This window comes from Aulonocara stuartgranti (genome assembly GCF_965226115.1).
Source record: "Aulonocara stuartgranti genome assembly, chromosome: 13".
Classification (NCBI taxonomy): Eukaryota; Metazoa; Chordata; class Actinopteri; order Cichliformes; family Cichlidae; genus Aulonocara; species Aulonocara stuartgranti.
The window spans coordinates 13,476,563-13,495,513 of record NC_138949.1 but is presented as its reverse complement, the minus strand read 5'-3'; the positions used below and the strand labels follow the sequence as shown (position 1 = coordinate 13,495,513).

Sequence of the window (18,951 nt, the reverse complement as noted above, 5' to 3'; positions counted from 1 at the left end):
TTAAACAGCAGAAGCGCCTTTAAACTTGATAAGCTGTTGTTAGAATTTATTTAATTCGGTGCAATTACTTTTTCATATAGGACCAAGTATGTTTGGATAGCTTTTTCCCCTTGAAAACTGCCGTTTAATATTAGACATTCTTGTCTAATATTAAAATTTATTGATCTGAAACGTGTAAGTGTGACAAATATGGAATAAGATACGAAATGAGAAAGGAGGCAAATATTTTTTCACAGCGCTATAGTCTGTAAATGATCTTTTGGCTATAGTAGATCTTTGACTTGTTCCTTTTTTAATTGTTTGTTTAAAATAGTTTTCTCTAGGTTAAGGCGTACGGTCCAGGCCTACAGAGCAGTGGTCTGGCTGTTGGAAAACCCAGTGAACTCACAGTTGATGCCAAGCAAGGAGGAAAAGCTCCTCTGAAAATTATAGCCCAGGTATATCTGGCTTTGTATATGATCACAAATATGTTAAATATATTGTATGTACCATATTTTTCGGACTATGAGTCGCACTTAAAATCCTTTAATTATCTCTCAAAAATCGACAGTGCGCCTTATGTATGAATTCTGATTGTGCTTATTGACCTTGAACCGATTTTATGTAATACACGGCGCTTAAAAATCTGTCAAAAAATGTTTTAGTACGACTTTGGTAAGCTACGAAGTCGCACCGCTTGATGGATTGTCGGAGCATTACGGCTACGTAGTCAGGAGCCTGGCGGAGTGATACGTACTGTGCTGCAACATAATATTACTGTATTGTGTGTGGATCATGACCCCAAAATGCCACCTGTTAAGAGACATGCTGACGAAGCGGATTTCAAACTCAAGGCTGTCAGTCACGCAGTAGAACATGAGAATAGAGCAGCTGCGAGAGATTTCAACATGAATGAATCAATGGTACGGAAGTGGAGGAAGCAAGAAGAAAGAGTTGAGTAAAGTTTGACTTATCTGGCTGTTTTGTTTCGCTTAATGCGTTTTATAGTCCAGTGCGCCTCATGTATGAAACCAGACCTGTTCATCGACAGTGCGCCTTATGGTCCGAAAAATACAGTGTGTTAAATCTGATTGAACTATAATCCCTTGTCTTCTGCACAGGATGGTGAAGTCAATTCTGTGGATGTCCAGGTTAAGGATAATAGCAACAGCACATACACCTGCACCCCACGTAAGCCTGTGAAGCACACTGTGATGGTCTCCTGGGGAGACGCTAACATCCCTGAGAGTCCATTCAGGGTGAGTATGCACTCACACACTCTCACTTTCACTCTGGCATGCAAGGTTTGCCTTTTCTTCTCACTGAAAAGTCTCTTGAGTTTTGGTGTTTGTGCCCACAGATGAATATCAGAGCAGGCTGTCATCCAAACAAGGTGAAGGTCTCTGACCCTGGAGTGGCAAAGACGGGCCTGAAAGCCTTCCAGCCAACATACTTCACTGAAGGCGGGCTCTGCTGCAGATATTCCACTGGACATAGGCGAGCTTGACCTCAGCCAGCTGACAGCCCCTTTTACAACACCCTCAGGCCCAGAGGAGCCCTGCCTGCTGAAGATGCTGCGTAACGCTCACATTGGTGAGTGTCCGTCTGATAAGTGAGAAGTTTGCTAAACAATGAGACTCATCAGAATCCAAATACTTTATTAACCCTTAAGTAAAAGACAGAGGGGGAAAGTAATAAAAGTTAAAGCGTGGAGAAAGAAGCAGGAGCAACTGAAACGGGCTGCATGCACACACAAGAATAAGCGTTGTTAACATCTGTTTTGTCGGTCTGTCTTAGGAATCTCGTTTGTTCCCAGGGAGATTGGTGAGCACCTTGTTAACATCAAGAAGAACGCCCGTCATGTTCCCAGCAGCCCAATTGCTGTTATGATCAAGCAGTCAGGGATTGGTGACGTGTGCGTGGACCGTGGCTGACCAAAGCCAGGACTTTTCAGCCTTGAGAGTTCATCATTGATGCAGGTATATGCTCAGTGAAAGCATAAATACTGTGATATTTTTCTTTTTAAACATTCAAATAGAATATAATATGAGAATTTCGATGTGAAATTTAACCTTTAAGTGACTAGTACTTTGAGAACTGCCATCAATTACACAATGAAGTTCATTTACATACAGGTTCTTGTATTAGTAATGCTATATTGTACATAGAGACAGAATATGACATGAAGGGCTACTGACCACAGAAAAGTAAAAGGTAACTGGGCCTAAAGACTAACGGGAGAGAAACACGCTTTCTGTGATTCTATTTGTGTTTTTGTGCTAATCTTGGATATCTTAGGTTGTCTCATTACTGTCATATATGTCCTGTCATTAAAACACTGGCTTCTAACAACTAACAGTGTCTCGAAAATAATTTAATAAATAAACAAATAATATGGATGCATGACTTTTAACTTGTCTATTTTTTAGGCTGAACACTGCTGCTAATGTCACTTAGGTAAATGGTTTCAGGCTCTCCCCTCCTGAGTTTGACAAACGTTCAGGATCAGAAAATGTGTGACTCACGGGTGCTGTAGCGTATGGCCACAGCTTCACTCTGAGCTCCATCTCCATAGAGTGCAGACAGTGATATCTCATACTCCTTAAGACACAGGACAACAGTTTATTGAGATATTGTATTTTTTTTACTTCATAATATGTACCCCAACAATCCAATAGTTCTTCCCCACCTGTCTCAGGTCGCCTCCACTTAGTGAGGTAAGAAACATCATCATCAGCTGCAGCTTCCCAGCGCACTGTCATGTCACTGTCTGAGAAATTAGTTACCCTAAGGTCAGAAGGAGGAGGCACCTTCACTAGAAGATTCGTGCAAATTTGATATATTTGACTTCTCTGTTTTTTTTCTCTCTGAATTATTTTTGAAAAGGAAAAATAATAATTTGAATGTGAAGCAAAACATGTATGGTGCTCGGTAAAGATGACACACCGACCCACTCCTTTTTTGTTTTTGTTTTTTGTTTGAGAAAGTTTGTTTTCATATTAAATAGTGTCAGTGACGTCATTCTACCCGACTACCACAGGTAAAGAAAAGCCTGAATCTGTAGATCTTTTTCTTTTGTTTTTGTCTAAAACACAAGAAATAAAAAAGGCAAAAAAGGCAGGGAAACATAGGAAATAATGTTTTGTCAGGCAATGACTTGTTGGCACAAGAAGAGTGGTCGTTGGTAGCCATGACAACAAGGAGGTGTGTTTGTTGCTGGCAGGTAAATGAAAAAAAGCAAAGCAAAGAAAAAAAGTCAGGGGAAGCCCAGGCTACGAGGGGTCATCCCTTGGAATTTTCACTCCAAGATCGCCCGCCTGGACCTCCCCCTAGCAGGTGAACATACAGAGGGAAGTGAGCCGAGGGCTCGAACCCGGGCCTGTATGTTGCTAGCCTGCTAGCCCGCCACATGTGGCCACATGACGGGCGAAGAGAATGGGGCAAATTGTTCTATTTAAAGAGCACTACGCGCACATCGTGCGATCAGCCTTTTCCATTAGCTGGAGACCACACATTTTTGCACTCAAAAATAGCGGCGGGGCCTCAGTCTGTTTGTGGGGCATCGGGTATACCGGCCATTTGCCCGGTGGGCCGATGCTCATTTTGCCTTTTAAATGGCCCAATGTTTTGTTGTTGTTGTTGTTGTCTTTTTTTCCTAACTGTGTAAACAGTGAAAGGTGGCGGATTGGACAGATGCTGGCAGACGTGTAAAAATAACTCAGTTGTTTGGTAGTGGCTATGGTGGAGCTTTCACACATTCAGTCAAATTAGCAAGTGGTGGAGGCCAGCAGGTGGATGGGGGAAAGGACTGGAGGTGGAGAGACGCAAGGCGGCCGCCAGTCCGACTGTCAGGTGAAATGAGCTTCAGGTAAGAAGTTATGACCTGCAGTCTATCTGGGTCAAACCAAGTTTAGGTGGAGTTTATTTTCCTTGTGCTAACTTTTTACAGTCAGTTACAATAACTCGTACTGTGTACTAGCTAGCATGATGGAGTTTCTGTACAGTTGGGTGGGTGCTATGATGTTACTGGTGAACTTTATTTTATTCATATGGTTAGTTAGTAGAGCCAACCGTGCCATAAAAAACGGAATCCTCTGGTATTCAGAGTTAATATTATGCGTTTTGTATTGAGCTGAAAATAAAAGCGATTTGTCCCGTACTTCAGCTACAATAAAAAAAGACAAAAAGCTGGAGTTATTCTGTGTCTTTGCTGCACAGCTGCCTCTTCTTCTCTCGTTCTCCCTCTCCTGCTGCTACTTCAATCATGAAACTGATCAATGATCAGCTGATCGGCGTTTCTGCCACAAGTCCCGTCTCTCTTGCTTGTTTATCTCCCGCTTTGCGCCAGAAAGAGGAAACTAGCAGAGGTCGTGTTAAACAGCAGAAGCGCCTTTAAACTTGATAAGCTGTTGTTAGAATTTATTTAATTCGGTGCAATTACTTTTTCATATAGGACCAAGTATGTTTGGATAGCTTTTTCCTCTTGAAAACTGCCGTTTAATATTAGACATTCTTGTCTAATATTAAAATTTATTGATCTGAAACGTGTAAGTGTGACAAATATGGAACAAGATACGAAATCAGAAAGGAGGCAAATGTTTTTTCACAGCGCTATAGTCTGTAAATGATCTTTTGGCTATAGTAGATCTTTGACTTGTTCCTTTTTTAATTGTTTGTTTAAAATAGTTTTCTCTAGGTTAAGGCGTACGGTCCAGGCCTACAGAGCAGTGGTCTGGCTGTTGGAAAACCCAGTGAACTCACAGTTGATGCCAAGCAAGGAGGAAAAGCTCCTCTGAAAATTATAGCCCAGGTATATCTGGCTTTGTATATGATCACAAATATGTTAAATATATTGTATGTACCGTATTTTTCGGACTATGAGTCGCACTTAAAATCCTTTAATTATCTCAAAAATCGACAGTGCGCCTTATGTATGAATTGTGGTTGTGCTTACTGACCTTGAACCGATTTTATGTAATACACGGCGCTTAAAAATCTGTCAAAAAATGTTTTAGTACGACTTTGGTAAGCTACGAAGTCGCACCGCTTGATGGATTGTCGGAGCATTACGGCTACGTAGTCAGGAGCCTGGCGGAGTGATACGTACTGTGCTGCAACATAATATTACTGTATTGTGTGTGGATCATGACCCCAAAATGCCACCTGTTAAGAGACATGCTGACGAAGCGGATTTCAAACTCAAGGCTGTCAGTCACGCAGTAGAACATGAGAATAGAGCAGCTGCGAGAGATTTCAACATGAATGAATCAATGGTACGGAAGTGGAGGAAGCAAGAAGAAAGAGTTGAGTAAAGTTTGACTTATCTGGCTGTTTTGTTTCGCTTAATGCGTTTTATAGTCCAGTGCGCCTCATGTATGAAACCAGACCTGTTCATCGACAGTGCGCCTTATGGTCCGAAAAATACAGTGTGTTAAATCTGATTGAACTATAATCCCTTGTCTTCTGCACAGGATGGTGAAGTCAATTCTGTGGATGTCCAGGTTAAGGATAATAGCAACAGCACATACACCTGCACCCCACGTAAGCCTGTGAAGCACACTGTGATGGTCTCCTGGGGAGACGCTAACATCCCTGAGAGTCCATTCAGGGGGAGTATGCACTCACACACTCTCACTTTCACTCTGGCATGCAAGGTTTGCCTTTTCTTCTCACTGAAAAGTCTCTTGAGTTTTGGTGTTTGTGCCCACAGATGAATATCAGAGCAGGCTGTCATCCAAACAAGGTGAAGGTCTCTGACCCTGGAGTGGCAAAGACGGGCCTGAAAGCCTTCCAGCCAACATACTTCACTGAAGGCGGGCTCTGCTGCAGATATTCCACTGGACATAGGCGAGCTTGACCTCAGCCAGCTGACAGCCCCTCTTACAACACCCTCAGGCCCAGAGGAGCCCTGCCTGCTGAAGATGCTGCGTAACGCTCACATTGGTGAGTGTCCGTCTGATAAGTGAGAAGTTTGCTAAACAATGAGACTCATCAGAATCCAAATACTTTATTAACCCTTAAGTAAAAGACAGAGGGGGAAAGTAATAAAAGTTAAAGCGTGGAGAAAGAAGCAGGAGCAACTGAAACGGGCTGCATGCACACACAAGAATAAGCGTTGTTAACATCTGTTTTGTCGGTCTGTCTTAGGAATCTCGTTTGTTCCCAGGGAGATTGGTGAGCACCTTGTTAACATCAAGAAGAACGCCCGTCATGTTCCCAGCAGCCCAATTGCTGTTATGATCAAGCAGTCAGGGATTGGTGACGTGTGCGTGTGCGTGGACCGTGGCTGACCAAAGCCAGGACTTTTCAGCCTTGAGAGTTCATCATTGATGCAGGTATATGCTCAGTGAAAGCATAAATACTGTGATATTTTTCTTTTTAAACATTCAAATAGAATATAATATGAGAATTTCGATGTGAAATTTAACCTTTAAGTGACTAGTACTTTGAGAACTGCCATCAATTACACAATGAAGTTCATTTACATATAGGTTCTTGTATTAGTAATGCTATATTGTACATAGAGACAGAATATGACATGAAGGGCTACTGACCACAGAAAAGTAAAAGGTAACTGGGCCTAAAGACTAACGGGAGAGAAACACGCTTTCTGTGATTCTATTTGTGTTTTTGTGCTAATCTTGGATATCTTAGGTTGTCTCATTACTGTCATATATGTCCTGTCATTAAAACACTGGCTTCTAACAACTAACAGTGTCTCGAAAATAATTTAATAAATAAACAAATAATATGGATGCATGACTTTTAACTTGTCTATTTTTTAGGCTGAACACTGCTGCTAATGTCACTTAGGTAAATGGTTTCAGGCTCTCCCCTCCTGAGTTTGACAAACGTTCAGGATCAGAAAATGTGTGACTCACAGGTGCTGTAGCGTATGGCCACAGCTTCACTCTGAGCTCCATCTCCATAGAGTGCAGACAGTGATATCTCATACTCCTTAAGACACAGGACAACAGTTTATTGAGATATTGTATTTTTTTTACTTCATAATATGTACCCCAACAATCCAATAGTTCTTCCCCACCTGTCTCAGGTCGCCTCCACTTAGTGAGGTAAGAAACATCATCATCAGCTGCAGCTTCCCAGCGCACTGTCATGTCACTGTCTGAGAAATTAGTTACCCTAAGGTCAGAAGGAGGAGGCACCTTCACTAGAAGATTCGTGCAAATTTGATATATTTGACTTCTCTGTTTTTTTTCTCTCTGAATTATTTTTGAAAAGGAAAAATAATAATTTGAATGTGAAGCAAAACATGTATGGTGCTCGGTAAAGATGACACACCGACCCACTCCTTTTTTGTTTTTGTTTTTTGTTTGAGAAAGTTTGTTTTCATATTAAATAGTGTCAGTGACGTGATTCTACCCGACTACCACAGGTAAAGAAAAGCCTGAATCTGTAGATCTTTTTCTTTTGTTTTTGTCTAAAACACAAGAAATAAAAAAGGCAAAAAAGGCAGGGAAACATAGGAAATAATGTTTTGTCAGGCAATGACTTGTTGGCACAAGAAGAGTGGTCGTTGGTAGCCATGACAACAAGGAGGTGTGTTTGTTGCTGGCAGGTAAATGAAAAAAAGCAAAGCAAAGAAAAAAAGTCAGGGGAAGCCCAGGCTACGAGGGGTCATCCCTTGGAATTTTCACTCCAAGATCGCCCGCCTGGACCTCCCCCTAGCAGGTGAACATACAGAGGGAAGTGAGCCGAGGGCTCGAACCCGGGCCTGTATGTTGCTAGCCTGCTAGCCCGCCACATGTGGCCACATGACGGGCGAAGAGAATGGGGCAAATTGTTCTATTTAAAGAGCACTACGCGATCAGCCTTTTCCATTAGCTGGAGACCACACATTTTTGCACTCAAAAATAGCGGCGGGGCCTCAGTCTGTCTGTGGGGCATCGGGTATACCGGCCATTTGCCCGGTGGGCCGATGCTAATTTTGCCTTTTAAATGGCCCAATGTTTTGTTGTTGTTGTTGTTGTTGTCTTTTTTTCCTAACTGTGTAAACAGTGAAAGGTGGCGGATTGGACAGATGCTGGCAGACGTGTAAAAATAACTCAGTTGTTTGGTAGTGGCTATGGTGGAGCTTTCACACATTCAGTCAAATTAGCAAGTGGTGGAGGCCAGCAGGTGGATGGGGGAAAGGACTGGAGGTGGAGAGACGCAAGGCGGCCGCCAGTCCGACTGTCAGGTGAAATGAGCTTCAGGTAAGAAGTTATGACCTGCAGTCTATCTGGGTCAAACCAAGTTTAGGTGGAGTTTATTTTCCTTGTGCTAACTTTTTACAGTCAGTTACTGTTAGGTATTTTAGTACCATGGGAGCATTTACTGGATATTGTTTTATAGTGACATTATGCAGGAAAACTCTGTCATTCAATAAGGCCCCTTTGTTTTAGTTATTTTTCTCTTTGACCCAAGAATTGATGTGTGAGAATCACAGGCTGGTACAAGGTTGAAATACCACAGAGATCACTCCCTCAGCTACATTAGTTTCTTAATCTTTTAGACGCCTGTTGAAGGCCAAATGGTTTGTTTCAGATTTCACTAATGTAAGAACTCTTCGTTTTGTGCCTTGAAAATATGTCGCTGAGATAATCACAATTGTAGCTGAACTGATAAACTACACAAAGGATGCTTCTTCACCCAAGGGCAGGAAGACGCTCCCTTATCTTGGTCTGTACTGGTTTAAACTGATAATCTGCTGTCTCATGAATTTTACCCTCTATATAAACTGTTGTACTTGTGAATAAAGTTGAGTCACTTTGGGAAGACAATCTAAAGCAGTCTCTGTTTTCTTGTTCTCCCAAGCTGCTCCCGAGCTGCTCGTACTAACACGCTGAATGGCATGCTTGAATATTACTTGAGAATATATTTGACTGTGTTACAGACTAAGGGACATTCTCTGCTGATAGGTGAAGGTACATTCTCTGCTGATAGACGTCCACGCCTCGGAGGAAGCCAATCCACGGAGTAGGCCCTGGAAACAGTTTCCTTCAATTTTGGTGTCAGAAGTGGGATCCTGACGAAGGTAGGCACTCGTCTTTTATTTTATAAGACTGTGTTATGCCTTTCTCAGTGATCCACATAGAAACGGGATACGCTGACGAGGCCTTCTTCAGTGGCCCACATAGTAACAAGTGGGATACACTGAGGAGCCTTCTTTAGTGGCCCACATAGAAACACAGGAAGTTGCCTGTTGTTTTGTAAAATAAAAGCAGAAAGGACACAGGAAGTTGCCTGCTGTCATAAACTAAGAAGTTGCTCACCAGCAGAAAGGACACAGGAAGTTGCCTGGGGTCATAAAACGAGAAGTTGCTCGTTAAAAAGTGAGAAGTTGCTCACTAAAAACATAAAATTGCTAGCAAAAAAAATCAAGTAACCTCAGGTGTGCCACAGCAAAAATAAAAACTAACTTAAATCCTTCAAAGCGTCTAAACCCCTCTGGAAATCACTGACCATGGGTCAGAATAATTCAAAGACCTTAGACGGGTCCGATAAAAAATCAAAATTAACTGTAAAACCGAAAAAAATAAAATATAAAATCACAAATAGCGGCTCAGTACGACTCCCACTTCCGGTTATGTTTAACCCACGCTCGCGAATCAATGAAGACTTCCATGATTACGTATCCAGAACATGCGGAAGTGCTTACGTGACTGATTTCGTCTCGAACTTAAGAACTATAACTTTAATGCATCCTAATGTATTTCCGGAGCCCTATCCCGAACGATTATCGCCAGAAAACAGGTCAGTAGAAATGTTAAATACTATTTGTGATAAGGAAAGTAGGCTGATTAAAAAGTCCTGTAAAAAATATATGATAGAATGTCGTGATGTGACCAATCGCATGCTACCACTATGGAAAAAAGGACCCGAGCCAGACGTAAATGCTTTAAATCAAGCCAGTGTAGGCTCTAGTAAATCCACTGCAGAAAAAACTAGCCTTATATGCCCATCCGTTCAACCTACGGCTCCGCCGCCTTATGATGAAAAAACAGAATTAATAGCTGCTGCGGCGGCTGCACGTCATCAGCGCGTATATCCTGATTTAACAGCAGAATCCCAAAAGAGTGAGGAAGGCACTGAAATGACACCTAAATCAGAAGAAGATGACTGGTTTAACCTAGATCAAAGACAGGAACGAGAATACACTGAACGAGAAAGAGAGTTACAGGAACATAAAAAGCAAACAAAACAGTTAATGGCAGAGTGTGAGGAAATCATGAAAGATCCTTTAACTGAACGTACGGAAGCTGAACTGCAGGAAGCCGTTTCCGTCATAGATAATCATGTTCAGCGCCACACTAGAGTAGCGAATGGTTTGACTGTGCCAAAAGCAATAACTAACACCAGAAATTTAATAAGGAACTACTTAAAGCAGAAAAAAGAGGAAAAAACTCAAGAGGGCCCCCACAAAAACACCCGTTATAAAGAAAAGCAGGGATCACAATTTAATGACGTCAGCACCTCCCTCCCGTTCATGATAATAGGGGACATGTGTTGCATTCAACCCCCTAAAATTTCAGAGTTAGCAGCAACCATTAAAGAACTTCCCGATCCTCTACAAAATCCTACAGCCTTTGTTTCTGCATTACAGAGAAGTACCAGATACCACCACCTGGGTGGGCCTGACTATAGATATATATTATGTCAACGAATCCCAGGTGTGACTGAATCTCAGCTTATTGAAGAAGTAGAGGAACTAGACCCTAAAAATGACCAAGCAGCCAACACCACCTCGTTTTTGTGGATAAACGATGACAAAATCACAGCCTTTTTTCAAAATCTAAAGAAATTTCTGCTCACAATGTCTAGAGATAAAATTGATTTAAATGCAGTAACCATGTGTAAGCAAAAGCCAGATGAATCCATTCTAGTGTTTATGAAACGTTTCACACACTGCTGGACTAATGAGGCATGCATGCCTGAAGGAGGAAATGATCAGATTTTCATAACAACATTCTTAAACAATATTCATCCAGAATGTTCACAACTATTGAAGCTGACTGCCACTGATAATCTCTATGACATGAAAATAAAGAACTTTATCACACTTGTCAAAACAAAAGCTGGTGCAGATCTTTTCCCCAACAGCACGAAGGCTAAAACTGTTAAGATGATGTTGAATTTTGATGTTGAAGGCTCAGAGGAAAGTGAAAAAATGATGTATGCAGGGGCCCCGTCCCCTCAACAAGCGCAGCAGGGAGATTTCAGAAGGAGAGATAGGAGTGGAGACGTATGTTTTTACTGTGGAAAAATAGGACACTGGAGGAGGGAATGCAAATCAGCAGCACATAGGTCTCAACCACAAAACACAGGACCAGCTCCTGCCACTAGGCGTCAGCAGAGCTCTTACAGACAAGGTAACTGGCAACGCAGACAGGAATCACATCAAAATAATGGCCCCTTTGCACTTAGGCAGCAACCTTATAATCCACATTTTAATCCCCACCCATATGATAACGAAAGACTGGACCAACCATAGGGAGGCCCAGGTGAAGATGAGGGACAGTGTGAAGCACTACACACGATGCTGCATTTGCAATTGTCCCGTAACACAGAAAGCTTGCCCATGTTAGATATAGAAATAGGTGAAAAGATTTATTCTTTTTTAGTTGACAGTGGAGCCACTAAAAGTTCACTGTCTGGAAAATTCTATAGTGGGCCTGTTTCCTCTGTGTGCATCAACACCATGGGAATAAACGGAACTCTAGTGCAATGCCCCAAAACTCATTCTCTAAAAACACGCTGGGGCCCAAAACCAGATGAAATTACATATCATCCATTCATAATTATTCCAAACTCGCCTGTGAATCTATTAGGCAGAGATTTAATGGCAAAAATGAACTTGTGTATTTCATTTAACACAAAGGGTGAAATGTTTGCAGATACTGATAACAGCTATGTTTTCTCTGCCCTATGCACCGACACCATGGAGAAGGAACAGCCTCTGTGTCAGCTGGACGCCTCAGCGGAGAATGAACTCAATATCCATCTGACTGGTATCCCACGTCACACTCTGTGTCAAAAACATGTGCAAACACCGTTACCAGGTAGCCCCATGCCTGGAAGCCACATATTTGTTTCTCTCACACTGTTCAACAACATGATAACTGCTCACACCAGTGAAGGCCAAACAGTGGTTTTGTCACATAACTCAGACATAGGCTATGACATCACTGCACCATGTCGACACATAGATCTAACCTACCCCATACACTGTACTATCTCTGCTGTCACATTGCCAGCTGAATATCAAAACATGACATTATGGTCAAGAGGTGAGAATGATGTAGGATTTATTGACTGTACACCTTATCATGCTCAGCTGAAAAACAACAAGCCGGTATATGTCAAGCAATATCCCATTTCCGCTGAAAAAGCCGCAGCCTTAGACATCATCATAGGAGATTTATTGACAGCTGGAGTAATAAAGCCCACAGTATCTCCATATAACACTCCTGTCAATCCTGTGCCAAAGCCTAACAAACCTGGCGTATGGCGTTTCACACAAGACTTAAGGCAAGTTAATGCAGTCATTAAGCCTCTGCCACCTATTGTCCCAGATGTCCCCAGCATACTGACATCTATTCCAGCAACAGCCACACATTTTACTGTGGTGGATTTGTGCTCCGCCTTTTTCTCAGTACCTGTGCATATAGACACACAGCCGATATTTGCTTTTACACATAGAGATAAGCAGTACACATGGACTCGCTTACCCCAAGGCATGATAGACAGCCCTGCGGCTTTCTCAATGGTAGTACGTGCTACCCTGGACGGCTTCACTCCTCCAGAGGGCTGTACTCTGATCCAGTATGTAGATGATCTCCTCCTCTGTGCTGAAAGTGAAAAACTATGTCAAACTGCCACACACATGCTACTCCAGCACCTCCAACAGACTGGCCACAAAGCATCAGCAAAGAAAATGCAGTACTGTCAGACTTCTGTTCAATATTTGGGATTTACACTGTCTCACGGACAACGTTCTATGACTACAGACAGGGTCAAAGCTGTGACCTCTGTCCCTAAGCCCACTACACAGAAAGAAATGCTGTCTTTCCTAGGCATGGTGAACTATTGCAGACAGTGGATACCAGACTGTTCTTTTCATGACCACATTCTGCGTGAATGCTGCAAAAAAGACAAGCCTCCTCGAATACTGTGGTCCACAGAAATGACTGCCTCTTTCAATGCATTACAGGGAGCGCTGACCTCCGCCCCTTGTTTGGGTCTGCCTGACTACCACTTACCGTTCCACCTGTACGTCACAGAGAACGGCACAACCTGTGCAGGTGTATTGGCCCAAGAGCATGGCTGTGGCTACCGTCCAGTAGCCTTCTACTCAAAGGTGCTGCCAGCAGTAGTTCAGGGGATGCCGGCCTGCCTGAGAGCAGTAGCAGCTTGCTCTATCATGATAAGGGACTGCGAGAAGCTCACACTCTCACATGACACTATTCTACACACCAATCACCAGGTCACGACCATTCTAGCAAACATAACTACACAACACATGACCGCACAACGTCGCTCAGGTTATGAAGCTACACTAACTTCAACAGCAAATCTCACTATAAAAGCAAGCAGCACACCCAATTCGCCAGCACACTTACTCATTCATATGCTGTGTTCCTCTGACCGACAGGATGGTTCAGACGACCCTGACGATCATGATTGTATGACACGTATACAGGAATCCACAGCACCACGCCCAGACTTAGAGCAGACACCAATCCCAGACTCAGTCATTGTTTATGTGGACGGGTCCTGTTCAAAACCAAATGACAACTTATTTCTTTGTGGCTATTCGGTGGTGACATTGCCTGACATCATACTAGAGGCTCACTCATTACCATTTCACTCAGCACAAAAAGCAGAACTCATGGCTTTAATACGCGCCTGTGAGTTACATGTGGATAAGCGGGTAACAATTTACACTGATAGCCGTTATGCATTCGGTGTGGTGCATGACTTTGGCACATTGTGGAGACAAAGAGGATTTAGATCTGCTGATGGAAAACCGATCGCTAATTCTGACCTTGTTCAAAGACTTTTGCAGGCTATACAGCTGCCATCGGCAATTGCAGTTGTTAAAACGAAGGGGCACAGCACGGCTGACACAGACGAAGCAGTGGGAAATGCTCTTGCAGACGTAACCGCGAAAGCAGCTGCTGCCTCACAGCAACCACCCAGAAGGGAAGTATTATCTTTGCCTTTACAGCTGCCACTTGTCACGCTCCCAGACTATTTAGAAACAAATGTTGACCTAAAATTCATACAAGAGCAAGCCTCTGCCTTAGATTACACTTACTGGGAAAGTAATGATTGTACCTTAGATAACAGAGACGGCTTATACAAAAACCTTGAGGGTTTGATTGCCCTCCCATCTTCACTACTGCCAATCCTTGTCCGCCATTTTTCACGGTGTGAGTCATGTCGGACAAAGAGGGGTAATAGGAGCAATAAAATCAAGATTTGTAATCAAGAAAACATCACACGCAGTAAAACGCATATTAGCAACCTGTCTAACATGTGCACGAACTAATGTAGGAAAACCAAAAGCAAAACATCAGCATTTACCACAACCAGATTTCCCATTTCATACATTACAAATTGATTTTACACACATGCCAGCACAAGGAAGCATCAAGTACTTACTGGTAATAGTGGACCAATTTAGTAAATGGGTAGAAGCTTACCCAACATCAAAAGAAACTGCAGAAGTAGTCTGTCAAAAGTTGTGCAATGAAATAATACCCAGATTCGGAATACCTCACCAAATTAACAGTGATAGAGGACCTTCATTCACATCAGAAGTAATTCAAAAGTGTGCTAAAACTCTAGCAATAGACTGGAAATATCATGTGCCATACCATCCTCAGAGTTCAGGAGTTGTAGAAAGAATGAATAGGACCATAAAAAACCGCCTGACTAAAGCAATGATAGAAACAGGAATGACCTGGATCAAATTACTTCCTCAAGTCCTCTGTGAGATTAGAATGACTCCATCCGCAGCAACCAAATTATCTCCATTTGAAATAATCATGGGAAGACCGTTTCCAACACCATGGTCAGCCTCCAGAGGGGCACCGCTATTGGAAGGGGACATAGACACTGCATTGTCTGACTATGTTCATAACCTGGTAGAAACACTGAATAATAACTATCAGAAAGTTTGTCTCTCTCAGCCTCTCCCTTCCATAGATCCAACCCATCCGTGGAAACCAGGAGATGCGGTGTTGGTAAAGTCGCTAAAACCAAGGGCACTCGGGGAGGCCGCGTGTTCCAGCCCCCAGACTGTACTTGCAGTGACGAGAACCAGCATCCTAACAGACGGACAACCTCAGTGGATTCATGCCAGCAGGGTTAAGACCAGCCCCACCAAACCACCTAAGGCGTCGGATCAAGTAGATGACGTCTCCGGCGAGCCAGCGCCCGGATTCAATACACCTATAGATGACGACTCAGGCGAGCCAGCGCCCGGATCCAATCCACCTACACACACACAATCACTGATTAACACACAACGCCTGAAAGAGCCAAGACTCAGAAAGCCCTTTGATCCCCCGCCTGAACAACAACAAGGTACTCGAACATCCAGCAGGAACAGAAAGCCTAGAGTACCACACAATGTCTAACCTGATAAAGATAGACTCGTTTCATCCTGATAATGGAGAAAATGAAATGCCCATTGTCATCACACGACGCTTATTCGGTGTCTCTCGAACCTGGGACCAGGCCAGGAGACGACTAAAGAACTGTCTTTTTTATATATTTAGGTTATTAATCATATCTACTGCATTAATCTTAGGATTTTTATTTACTATTTCGTATTGTAAAGTGCAACCCTGTTCACATTTCTGCAAGCCACATTTTGCTGACAATACCTCATGCTCCACTTGGCAAGACACCCACCTAGTACACTCGTCACGTTCTCTAAAATCAGTAGAAAGCAACACAGACACCACCAATAAACCATCTTATGCACCCCCTAGAACAGGAACTAACGCCTGGTATGACAATGCCAGAACAGCCGCTCGTGACTTAGGAAACAGTAACTGTTATGTCTGTTCAAAGGGTAATCCAGAACAGGTCATAGTGGGATATCCAATTTCAGGTTTTCCCTTAACAAAGATGCTATTCAAAAATGATAAAAAGGGGCCCTTAACGGTAACCCTGATTGAAGCGCTGCGAGTAGAACTAAGTCCTTTAGATTGTTTATTCATATACACAGCACAAGTCTCTAGTAAGGATGTTAGCATGATTAATGATTCTACCCACCCCTGCAACCAAATGAAGCGCCCCGAAGACCGCACTGAACCTCTTTCGCCCCCAACACAGGTGCGCCATCACCCAAATATTTTGATGACATGCATACACCGACCAAAACTTGAAAACATAAATTATGACACACAAAACTATACGTTCTTTTCTGACTCTCCAGGAGCACGCTGTAACGAAACATGGCTAGCAGCGAGTGTTGACAGGACACAATATAAACATATGTTTTCTTATATATATGCATATATAAGTACGCATTCAGATAACTCAACAATCCTGCATTCGCCCAACACACTAAACGACTCGTACTGGGGAGGCATATTAAAAGGCTTTACAGCTTCGCGCCTGACCAGACCAATCCCACATGCTTATTGGATGTGCAATAATACTCTTAGATTAGCCTTACCTGTTAATTGGACCGGTACCTGCGGTCTAGTAACTTTAGCTCAAGAACTACTGATACAACAAACCTCGGATCTGCCTGTATCCAGCAGACGGACGGAACGCTCCGCTTATTCACATAACGTTTACATAGATGCTATAGGAGTTCCACGCGGGATACCAAATGAATTAAAGGCACAAGGAGAAATATCAGCAGGGTTTGTCTCAATACTACCGTGGATACAGGTAAACAAAAATGTAGGCTGGATCAATTATGTTTATTACAATCAGCAAAGACTTACTAATTTGACCAATACGGCCCTTAAAGCCCTAGGAGAACAGATGTCTGCTGCCTCCTTAATGACCATGCAAAATAGAATGGCCTTAGATATGCTGTTAGCTGAGAAAGGAGGTGTTTGTGCTATGTTTGAAGATTTTTGTTGTACTTTTATTCCCAATAATACCGCCCCTAACGGTTCATTTACACAAGCTATGAATAAACTTGAAGCATTGCAGATAGAACTAAGAGCCAATACAGGTCACGGTCAGTGGCTAGACAAGTGGATGCAGGACACGTTTGGAAAATGGAAGGAACTCATTATAGCCTTTGTAACAGTTGTAGCATGTATTATTTTGTTTTTGATGATTATTGCCTGTTGTGTGATACCCTGTGTACGCTCAATGATAACCCGTATAGCTACCAGTACAGCTACTTCAATGTATTTGCAATTAGCACAAATTGATCCTGAGGATGTGCCAGATGTTACCAATGATGTTCCTGATGTGTATATTGAACATTAGGTTGTGAACTATTACATTTTATGATTTGCTTTTTATATTATGTTATTACATTTGTGATTTTTCCTTTCTATTTGAGTTATTATTTTTAAAAATAATAAAAGTGGGGAACTGTTAGGTATTTTAGTACCATGGGAGCATTTACTGGATATTGTTTTATAGTGACATTATGCAGGAAAACTCTGTCATTCAATAAGGCCCCTTTTGTTTTAGTTATTTTTCTCTTTGACCCAAGAATTGATGTGTGAGAATCACAGGCTGGTACAAGGTTGAAATACCACAGAGATCACTCCCTCAGCTACATTAGTTTCTTAATCTTTTAGACGCCTGTTGAAGGCCAAATGGTTTGTTTCAGATTTCACTAATGTAAGAACTCTTTGTTTTGTGCCTTGAAAATATGTCGCTGAGATAATCACAATTGTAGCTGAACTGATACACTACACAAAGGATGCTTCTTCACCCAAGGGCAGGAAGACGCTGCCTTATCTTGGTCTGTACTGGTTTAAACTGATAATCTGCTGTCTCATGAATTTTACCCTCTATATAAACTGTTGTACTTGTGAATAAAGTTGAGTCACTTTGGGAAGACAATCTAAAGCAGTCTCTGTTTTCTTGTTCTCCCAAGCTGCTCCCGAGCTGCTCGTACTAACACGCTGAATGGCATGCTTGAATATTACTTGAGAATATATTTGACTGTGTTACAGACTAAGGGACATTCTCTGCTGATAGGTGAAGGTACATTCTCTGCTGATAGACGTCCACGCCTCGGAGGAAGCCGATCCACGGAGTAGGCCCTGGAAACAGTTTCCTTCACCAACCGTGCCATAAAAAACGGAATCCTCTGGTATTCAGAGTTAATATTATGCGTTTTGTATTGAGCTGAAAATAAACGCGATTTGTCCCGTACTTCAGCTACAATAAAAAAAAGACAAAAAGCTGGAGTTATTCTGTGTCTTTGCTGCACAGCTGCCTCTTCTTCTCTCGTTCTCCCTCTCCTGCTGCTACTTCAATCATGAAACTGATCAATGATCAGCTGATCGGCGTTTCTGCCACAAGTCCCGTCTCTCTTGCTTGTTTATCTCCCGCTTTGCGCCAGAAAGAGGAAACTAGCAGAGGTCGTGTTAAACAGCAGAAGCGCCTTTAAACTTGATAAGCTGTTGTTAGAATTTATTTAATTCGGTGCAATTACTTTTTCATATAGGACCAAGTATGTTTGGATAGCTTTTTCCCCTTGAAAACTGCCGTTTAATATTAGACATTCTTGTCTAATATTAAAATTTATTGATCCGAAACGTGTAAGTGTGACAAATATGGAATAAGATACGAAATCAGAAAGGAGGCAAATATTTTTTCACAGCGCTATAGTCTGTAAATGATCTTTTGGCTATAGTAGATCTTTGACTTGTTCCTTTTTTAATTGTTTGTTTAAAATAGTTTTCTCTAGGTTAAGGCGCACGGTCCAGGCCTACAGAGCAGTGGTCTGGCTGTTGGAAAACCCAGTGA

At 42.4% G+C, this 18,951-nt stretch overlaps 1 protein-coding gene and 1 long non-coding RNA gene across 8 annotated transcripts in view; one reads left to right on the top strand and one right to left on the bottom strand.

Moving 5' to 3' along the window:
* LOC309719984 overlaps window positions 1–18,252 on the bottom strand; it is a 69,404-nt gene extending 51,152 nt beyond the window's left edge. The window contains exon 1 of the long non-coding RNA XR_014280380.1: window positions 17,138–18,252. This is a non-coding gene — a long non-coding RNA (uncharacterized lncRNA). The remainder of the gene's footprint in view (window positions 1–17,137) is intronic.
* LOC309719983 (uncharacterized protein) lies at window positions 8,950–18,039 on the top strand. 7 transcript variants are annotated; one of them, XR_014280375.1, is made up of 3 exons: window positions 9,577–9,735; window positions 11,930–11,990; window positions 13,193–18,039. XR_014280375.1 is itself a non-coding variant. In XM_082556434.1 (3 exons), exons 2-3 carry the CDS (start codon window positions 12,021–12,023, stop codon window positions 14,531–14,533), a joined length of 1,362 nt encoding a protein of 453 aa, XP_082412560.1. In that variant the 5' UTR covers window positions 9,577–9,735; window positions 11,927–12,020; the 3' UTR covers window positions 14,534–18,039. The 7 variants fall into 7 exon arrangements, 1 of the variants encoding a protein (XP_082412560.1); XM_082556434.1 differs by having other exon boundaries at window positions 11,927–12,041; XR_014280374.1 differs by lacking the exon at window positions 9,577–9,735 and adding an exon at window positions 8,950–9,016 and having other exon boundaries at window positions 11,927–18,039.
* Window positions 18,253–18,951: the final 699 nt, after the last annotated feature.

Coding starts and splice junctions, on each gene's coding strand:
- LOC309719983 (XM_082556434.1), top strand. CDS start 12,021: ATGTGCAAACACCGTTACCAG. Junction 12,042..13,192: donor TGTGCAAACACCGTTACCAG/GTAGCCCCATGC, acceptor AATGCATTACAG/GGAGCGCTGACCTCCGCCCC.